Source organism: Neofelis nebulosa, chromosome 6 (assembly GCF_028018385.1).
Source record: "Neofelis nebulosa isolate mNeoNeb1 chromosome 6, mNeoNeb1.pri, whole genome shotgun sequence".
In the NCBI taxonomy this organism is placed as follows: Eukaryota; Metazoa; Chordata; class Mammalia; order Carnivora; family Felidae; genus Neofelis; species Neofelis nebulosa.
Window position 1 is genome coordinate 93291257 of NC_080787.1, and position 9144 is coordinate 93300400.

Below are 9144 nucleotides of genomic sequence, written 5' to 3' on the forward strand. Positions count from 1 at the left end.
ACTTAAAATATCGTAACTGTCTCGAGGACAATACCCCATGCTGAGGATTAATGGTCCCGCCGGACCTTTGATTCACCAGCGCCTTTTCTTCGCCCTTGACAAATTGGATTTTTAGGAATGGGAAGGTCGCCTGGACCATTGTGCGCCAGCCATTCAGAGGCCTCGATTATGCAGAGGGCTGAGGGAACTACTCCATGTGACCCTCTCGGGTGGGACTCTGCAGCTGCTGCGCAGAGCAACTCTCTCACCAAACTCCGCGCCCTTGCGCTCGCGGTGCCAAAAGGCGCCCGCCCTGATTGAAAAGGCGCAGTGCATGCCCGCCCGCGTCACTGCGCGGGCGGAGGACGCACGTCGGGGTGCGGCTCTCTGGCTCGAGCGCCGCTCGGGCTCTGTCACCCGAGCCCTGTGCTGCACCCAGCGCGCCCACGCTCCTGCCTGGCGGCGGCGGCGGCAGCAATGCACGGAACAGCCCGCGCTCCGGCCACGAGCGTGAGCGCCGACTGCTGCATCCCGGCCGGTCTGCGCCTGGGGCCCGTGCCTGGAACCTTCAAGCTGGGCAAGTACCTGTCAGACCGCAGGGAACCCGGGCCCAAGAAAAAGGTATTAGCCATTCCGACCTCCGCCTCCAGCCATTCGCCTCCCTTTGCCCTGGCCCTGGCAGTGGTAGATAGGGCAAGCGGAGGAAAGGGGCGATTGAGTCGTTACCTGCCAATGCTGCCAGGTGGCCCGGGGACTCCAGTAACTCCTCGCAAGTCGCATTAACTGAGAGCTGGACGTGGGCCGAGCTGTGGGGAAAGGACGTGGCTGAGAGGGGACAGCGCCGGGGCGGGGTGCATGGGGCTGTTTACGTGAGGGGACCACTCAGAATCCGCGGTTTCCCTGAAGCTCCCGAGTCTCGTTCGGAGAGGCGTGTGTGTGTTGAGGGGGGGAGCCGGGTCTCCCCGCAAATGCGCCCTTTCTCTGTTACACAGCGCGCAGGGCGTTGAAGACTTTTCTTACCTTCTTCCCTTCAACGCGCTAATTTAAGGCTTAAATTTGCCTTAAAATAATTTAATCTCATGTGCTCCGAAAAAAACAATCTTTCGGAAACTCTCAGTTCTTAGCACGTACCCCCATCCCCACCCCCGCGGATGTCTGCTGGGGGTTTGGGGTAGATGGAGGGCGAGTGATCCAGGTAGTGGCTCCCCTTGGGGCCCCGACTGAGGGCGAGGAGTGCCCACCCGCCTGGGGCACCGGGTCCGCAGCCAGGCTTTGAGAATCCAGGGTCGCAACTGGGAGGCGTCGGGGCCGACCCGCCAGTTCTAACTCTCCGAACTTCGTATAGACCCCCGAGCAGAGTCGGGTTTTAAAGGCTCCCTTCCGCCCTGAGGCGTCCCAGCCGGCAAAGGTTCTCCAACAGCTACCGGGAAAAAAAGGCAAGAGTCCGGTGGGGGGTGGTGGGGGAGGGGGGGAGAGGACCTTAGCTTTGCCTAGTCGCTGCCTTGAGCTTTCTTGTAAGAAATTGCTCCCGCGCAGGGCCAGCGGGACCCGCATGTGACTCCCTACGCGATCACCCTCTTCCCCGCGGTCTAAAGTCTTCTTTACACGCGCTTTAATTGCTTTTAAATAGCCGGCCATGCTGCGGCCGCGTTGTTGGTTCACACACTTTCGCTGCCGGACTCCTAGGCACCTCCGCATCTTGGCGCTGTGCAGTGAGCCTGGGGAGGCACGAGAGGGAGGTGAAGGAAACTCTGGGTTCTGGGGCTGACGTCTCTCTTATATTAACGACCGCTCTCAGAACCGCAAGAATAGGAACTGAGCGGGGGCGGGGGTGCGGGACATCTTGGTACAAGACCACCCCCCAGCCTCTCACGGAGGATGCTTTCGCTCTTGGTGTTGCCAAGGTGGGACGAGAGAGGGGACTGTTACAGTAGCCAGCCTCCTGTCTTCCTCCCTTCCTTAAGCAAGGGTCCTAGGAATTACCTTCCTCCCAGCAGCCCACAGAGGTCTGGCCAAAGCGAACGCAACCATTTTTCAGAGTCGGGTGGGGTGTTGGATAAACTTTCCCTCTGGATTGTGGGCCTGGCCGTGGCGCGAGGAAGAACGACCACTGCTTGTGTTGCAGGTGCGCATGGTGAGAGGGGAGCTGGTGGACGAGTCGGGGGGCTCCCCTCTGGAATGGATAGGGTTAATCCGGGCAGCCAGGAACCCCCAGGAACAGACTCTCGAAGCTATTGCAGACTTACCCGGAGGACAGGTACTGTGGGCTTCCCCCACCACTGCCAATTCTACCTACCTAACCGTTACTGAGGTGGCCATCAATATTAAGAACAAAGCGCTTTAGCTGGAGGTTTCATTTAAACGTCTCAACAACCCTCTAAGGCATACACTATTATTTCCCCCGTTTGAAGAATGAGGGAAGTGAGGTTCAGAGAGGTTCAATAGTTTTTTCAGGGTCACACAGCGTCAGAGCGGGGATTTGAACCTTTCCTTTTAGTTGCTTTTAGACCGATTACCCAGGGAAATGACAGCAAGCTGTCCCGTTCCTTGTGTCCCAGATCTTCTACCGAGCTCTTCGAGACGTCCAGCCAGGGGAGGAGCTGACCGTGTGGTATTCCAACTCCTTGGCTCAGTGGTTCGACATCCCCACAATTGCAACTCCGACGCACGACGAGAAAGGTACCGAGTCCGAGAGGGCCTCCGGGCCAGCGCGGGTGGGTGAGAGTCCAGCCCTTCTCCGTTCTTTGGACGCGACCCCAGGGCCTTTCTCTCGAGCTATGTAAAACTGAATTCATGCTCCCTGTCTGTGTGAGCAGAGAGACGACGTCACCACTACCACCTTACAATCAACAGTAAATGACAATAGCGACAATAATCTGGCTCGCGACGACACCGAAAAAATACTTTATGAACATGGGGGCTATCCTTTCCTATTGCATACCCAGAGACAATTATTTACTCAATTAAGAATCCATAAAGAAACCTTAACATATTATTAATCACATCATGAGCTCCAAAAAGCATAACTCAAACCTGGAACGTTTTTAGAAGGTGGAAGGGCTTCTCTTCACTGGTTTGAAGGACAGTAATGTATTTCCACGGGATTTTAGAAGCATTACGGTACTTACAGCTGGTCTGTTGGCAGGTACTGAAGCCCTTCCATTTAAATGGTATTTATTCATTTCCCCCTCCCTACTTAAATTGAATCTGGGTTGTATCCCAGTTTCTTCTTAGATTTATTTGATCCCTTCCAAAGCCAAGAGTGGATTTATGCAAATAAGGGGCAGTAACTAAAGAGGAGAACATTTTCAAACCTCCCCTAGAACACTGAAGAACACTGTCTGTGAAAAAAAAATCTGGGTGGTGCTACAAGAGTTCAGATCTTGAGACCTCCCTTTTAATTCACAAAGCTTCCATGACTTTCTTTTTTCCTTGTCAATTGTTAAGGTTTGTAATTTCTCCTAAAGACACAGTTATATTTAAAGTCAATATAATGAATGTTGTGAAATATTTTAACACGCTGTCCTCCCAAATTGCCTGCTCAAATCTCATCCGTCTAGAAATAGGGTTAAAGAAATTAATACAAATGTGGGAATTAAGAAACCATGAATAAGACAGAATGAAGCTTATTTAGAATGACGAATCACTTCACTTCAAAGTATCGCTGTCTTGTGGGTAGACTTGTGTGTACAGTATTCATAAAACATTATCCTAAAGTAGCTTGTTCCTTATACTACATTATATTAAATTCTTTTGTCAACTTCTCCCAGTAAAAGAGAAGCATGATAAAAGATCTGTAGTGGAGAACTCTGTAATCTGCCACTACAGGACAATTCCAACAGCTGCTGACCTTTAGGGGCCAGACATTTCTACACAGAACACCCCTCCTTAGGCACTCTCAAATCATACAAAAGCAACCTGTTTGAGTGGTGGCCCTCGTGTTTTCATTTCAGCCAATTAAGCTTATGAACAGATGTCAGAATAAACACCATTTTCCTTTTGGGAATGCATGGGCTATTCTGAACCCTGACTGCCCCACCTTTGATATACTTGAAATCTTGGCAACCTCAGGGTTACACCAAGATGAGGAGGCAAAGTCACTCATGAAGTGTGTTTGACACTTTTGGCATGACTTGGATTTCAGAGTCCGGAGAACATATCAGTTGGTTAGAATAAATTGAAAAAGGAACATAATGAAACAGAGAATTTGCTTAACTCTTGAAAAGATGAAGAAATAAGTAGGGAAGGCTGCTATTCTTCCACCATTGAGTAACTCCAGTGGGTTTCAATTCCAGAGTAATTTTAAGGAAAGTATGGACCCTTTGTTTTAGGAAGGAAGCTTACTTGGCTTTTTGATTGACTAGAGTCATTCCAGGGCAGCCTTTGAAAATTCCTTCTTTAAAAAGGGGTAGAGAGGGAGGTTCTGAACTTAGGAGAAGGGAGGTTATTTAAGATATTAAATCAGCATACCCAGCAAGAGAACCCAGGAAGTCTCTTCTTTTTTTCCAGATTTATCTTACAGGGATGTTCAATACAAGTTAACAGAAATACTGAAATGATTTTATTTAAGTTTTCCATGAACAATTAGGGTAGGCTCTCGGAGGTAAATCCTCGCCCCCCACTCTGCTTTCTGCCCTACCTTGGCGTCAGCTGGAACGAACTGATCCTTGCATCTTAGTTATCTAGAGGGACTACTTGCTTTATGCAAAGCTGAAAGTAAAACACATGAAGGGAAGAAGATATAGAACTTTTTTCAGTTGTTTTTGTAGTAATGCTTTAGAAGTTTGAGCTGCTTGTGTGCAAGGGGGAGGGAATTTAATTTTTCCATTGAATTTAATAAGACAAACTTTGGGTACTTCCTTGTGGCTCAACTAACTTCTTTCTCACAGACATTCTTCAGTATTATCAAGCAACCATAACACCAAAAAAAGAAACCCAACTGCAAGATCGCTGTTTTCTGTCCAGATATAACAAGACCGTTTTAAAGTGAAAATTAACTTCCACCATGTGATCACAATCTGTTTCATACCTGTGTCCCTCGATTGTGTTCCCAGACCTTGGCCAAATTAAAAACAACTAATGTTAATAATATTAAACACAAAAAAAGGCTTGACAGCAAAAACATGTATATAGTTCCTCGTAGAGAATTGTATGCTTACTAAAAGCTGAGTATCTTTATCATATCTATCTATATATTCATTTCATAAAAACTAAACTATCTTTTCCAAGGACTTTATTATTACGCCTGGACTGGTGCAGCTTTCTAGGAGTTAATTAATTACCAGGTGGAACAACTGAGAACATAATACGACATCATCCTTCAATTTTTAGACTATAAGGACATAGGGCGTTTTCTTTTTTTCCTCATCAAATTAAATGGGGTTAAAGAGGAAATAAAGATACAAATAATTTTGAAGAATAGCAGATTATAGTCCCTATGTGGTCCTTCAGTTGGTCACGCTCCAGGGAAACCTCAGGCAAAATGTTTAAGGCTGGGAGGCAGTGGGAAGGGTGGGTAATGGACATAAAAGGCATTGTTGTATGAAAAGGAATGATTACATATGGCCCATACATACAAGATATTGTCTCGCCTGGTAATGAGGCGCTCACGACCATTAGATTGGTCTTTGTTCAGTTTATCCAAACTCCTTGACATACGCCACCTATTCTGCAAACGCCAACAGATGGGCCCGGGCACAGCACAGCCTCAACACTTGATTTAAAGCAACAGCTGCTCTCTCTGCTCGTTTCTTCCCCCGGCCAGCCTGCCTGAGCGCTGCCCTCCCAAGGAAGATTTGCTCGGATGGCCCGGAGGAAGTCTTCGTTGGAAAGGCCCAGGTCACCCCTTTGGCCTCTGAGTAATCCCAGAGGATGGAGATGGTGACAAAGTTGGCCATTTGGGGCTTCTCGGAGTCCTTGCTACAGTGGGGCCACCGAACTAACTCACTCTCTGGGCCCCAAGAACACTCTTGCTCATACCTCTGGTCATAAATCTGGGCTTTGCCTTGGGTGCGCTTTCTTTCTCTTTCGCTTGTTCGCCTCTGACGGGGTCGCTTTCCCACTCTTTCTCGCCCAGGGGAGGAGCGCTACATTTGCTGGTACTGCTGGAGGACGTTTAGATACCCCAACAGCCTTAAGGCCCACCTACGTTTCCACTGCGTGCTCAGCAGCGGCGGGGGCCGAACCTACCTGCACCACGAGCACGCTGCTCGCCAAAGCGCTGCCCCGGCCGCGGATGGCCTTCCCTTCTCTCCGAAACCCCCAGCGCCCGACTTTGCCGCGGCCGCCCCGGCTGGCACTCTGCGGCCCCACTCGCAGGCCCCGCCGCCTCTCCAGGCCTGCGGAGCGCGGGAGAGTATCAAGCGCGAGGCCTCCTCTGCGCCCTCGGCCACGTCGCCACCCGCGGCCAAGTGGGGGCAGTCCAAGAAGAGCAAGGAGCAGCCGGACCGCGCCCTAGACATGAGCGGGGCCTCCCGGGGACACGGCCACTTCCTCGGCATCGTAGGCGGCTCCCCAGCTGGGGGCGGTGGCTTGGCCTTCTACCCCGGAGTGCGCTCGGCTTTCAAGCCTGCCGGCTTGGCCAGGGCGGCTGCGGCCGCGCATGGCGACCCCTACCGGGAGGAGGGCGGCGGCAAGCCTGGGTCCGGCTTGGCCTTAGGCAGGTTGCTGGGCGGGGGCCGGGCGGGCGGACGCCCGGTAAGCGGGGAGAACCCCGCGGCGGGCGGCGCCGGCCACCACCATCACCACCATGCGCACCACCACCATCACCATTCCAAGTGCCTGCTCTCGGGGGACCCGCCGCCGCCGCCGCCTGGCCTACCCTGCTCGGGGGGCCTGCGCAGCTTCCCTCTGCTCCCCGGGGCCCCGGAAGAGGCGTCAGCCTTCAAGCATGTGGAACGCGCCCAGCCAGCGGCGCCTGCGCTGCCGGGAGCGCGTTTCGCCCAGTTGCCCTCGGCGACCGGGCTGCCCGTCGAGCGCTGCGCGCTGCCGGCCCTCGACGCGGGCGGGCTCAAAGCCTACCCGGGTGGCGAGTGCAGCCACCTACCTGCCGTCATGCCGGCTTTTACCGTCTACAACGGGGAGCTACTCTACGGCTCACCGGCCGCCGCCGCTTATTACCCGCTCAAACTGCACTTCGGCGGGCTGCTCAAGTATCCGGAGTCCATCTCCTACTTCAGCGGGCCTGCGGCGGCGGCAGCAGCAGCGGCAGCTGCCGCTCTAAGCCCTGCGGAGCTCGGCTCCCTGGCTAGCATCGACCGAGAGATCGCTATGCACACGCAGCAGCTGTCCGAGATGGCAGCCGGGAAAAGCCGAGGCCGCCTGGACGCGGGGACGCTGCCACCCGCCGTCGTGGCGGCGGGAGGCGCTGGGGGTGGCGGCAGCGTAGGTGGCGGCGCCGGCAAGTCCAAGACCGGCCACCTGTGTCTCTACTGCGGCAAGTTGTACTCGCGCAAGTACGGGCTCAAGATTCACATGCGGACGCACACCGGCTACAAGCCGCTCAAGTGCAAAGTGTGCCTGCGGCCCTTCGGCGACCCCAGCAATCTGAACAAGCACATCCGGCTGCACGCCGAGGGCAACACGCCCTACCGCTGCGAGTTCTGCGGCAAGGTGCTGGTGCGCCGCCGGGACCTGGAGCGCCACGTCAAGTCCCGCCACCCCGGCCAAAACCTGCTCGCCAAGGCGGGCGATGGCCCCGGCGCGGAGCCTGACTACCCGCCGGGGCCTGGGGAGCCCAAGAGCGACAACGACAGCGATGTGGACGTCTGCTTCACGGACGACCAGAGCGACCCTGAGGCTGGAGGCGGCGGCGAGCGCGACTCATAACGAGTCTTCTCGGGAAAGGGTGGATTTGGGGGGCGGGAACGGAGATAAGAAGTTGGGGAGGAGCGAGTGGTTCTGTTTTGGGAGAAGAGAGGAGCTCCTGGAGAGTGAACCGGTTGACAAAACCGTTTTTATTTTGGTTGTGCGCCAGATTTGGAACAGTGAGAGGTCCCAGGTCCTATAGTGAAATTCAGAGCTAAGGTTTAGAAATGGCTCAAAGAAATCTGGCTTTTTGCGTAGCCGGAGCGCGTCGGGTCCCTGTGGACCCTTGGACTCCGCGGGTAGTCTCTCCCATGAACCACCCAGGAGGTCTGCTCTCAAGGTTTAGGATCGCATTAATGTGAACTTCACAGCGCCCTTGAGGGCGTCGATTTTAACTGCCATGTATTTTTAAATTGTTCTTTAACGTGGAGGAAATTGTGCCTTTTGAAACGATGTTGTGTGTGTGTGTGTGTGTGTGTGTGTGTGTGTGTTACATTAGCATTTCACTAAATAGGCAAAACAGTAGTCAAAGTTCAGTAGACGTGACATCCATCCATCTATCCAAATATTTTCATTTCATCTGTTCTCGTGTCAAAGACTATGCCTTCCCGCATTGACTATATAGTGGTAGCAGGTGTGCAAATTGGTCAAGTTGCAATTATTTATAAAAGAGTAATGACAAATGTAAAATATCTAAAGCATGAATCTAAAAGCACGCAATATATAATTTTAAAGAAAATGTCTTATTTGGTAGAGTACAGATGTGATGTATGTTGTTTTACCATGAATGATGTACAGTGGATTCAGTATTTTGGTCTTGGTTCCAGTTTGTGCAATCTTTAATAAAAATAAAGATACACATGACAGTTTCTTCACTTAGCGATTTCAGCAGATCCTTTAAAGAAAGAGTTTAATTCGAAAAAATTTTCAAGAAGACTCCATAATAAAATGAATCACAGGACACTTGAAGACTTTGACTATTCATAAGGTAAATGTTAAGTAGTGTTGTAATAGGGAAATATACTATTTCCAATATGTGTACTTCACATGCTCCCAGATAGCGGGCAAAGTAACTGTTTTCTGAAATCAGGTTAATTATGCTAAGAGTTTTCATGTTTAGGAAAGAAGCTAATGAGTTTCAAGAAAAAATGCATATTCCTCATCAAAAAAGAACTGTAGAATCACTGTTTCTTGCTATGTACCATTTTGACAGGGGTTTCCTTGGGAAGCAAACAAAGGAAAATTGCTCCGTGCTTTTTATGATTCATACACTTTAGTTTTCATTTAACAAATGCTAAAAGAGGATTGATATTATTGGAGGTGCTGATCTACTCGTCTGTGTAGTTTTCTTTTCTCCAT

The 9144-nt window shown here is 51.5% G+C and overlaps 1 protein-coding gene across 1 annotated transcript; it reads left to right on the forward strand.

Moving 5' to 3' along the window:
* The first annotated feature begins 302 nt into the window (after window positions 1-302).
* On the forward strand, window positions 303-8660 carry PRDM13 (PR/SET domain 13). The gene is made up of 4 exons (XM_058734810.1): window positions 303-600; window positions 2105-2236; window positions 2538-2658; window positions 6056-8660. Exons 1-4 carry the CDS (start codon window positions 457-459, stop codon window positions 7804-7806), a joined length of 2148 nt encoding a protein of 715 aa, XP_058590793.1. The 5' UTR covers window positions 303-456; the 3' UTR covers window positions 7807-8660.
* Window positions 8661-9144: the final 484 nt, after the last annotated feature.

Excerpts from the sequence above, each read along its gene's own strand:
- PRDM13 (XM_058734810.1), top strand. The coding sequence starts at position 457 with ATGCACGGAACAGCCCGCGCTCCGGCCACGAGCGTGAGCGCCGACTGC. Across the intron at positions 601-2,104 it reads AACCCGGGCCCAAGAAAAAG|GTGCGCATGGTGAGAGGGGA; the intron begins GTATTAGCCATT and ends CTTGTGTTGCAG. Across the intron at positions 2,659-6,055 it reads TCCGACGCACGACGAGAAAG|GGGAGGAGCGCTACATTTGC; the intron begins GTACCGAGTCCG and ends TTTCTCGCCCAG.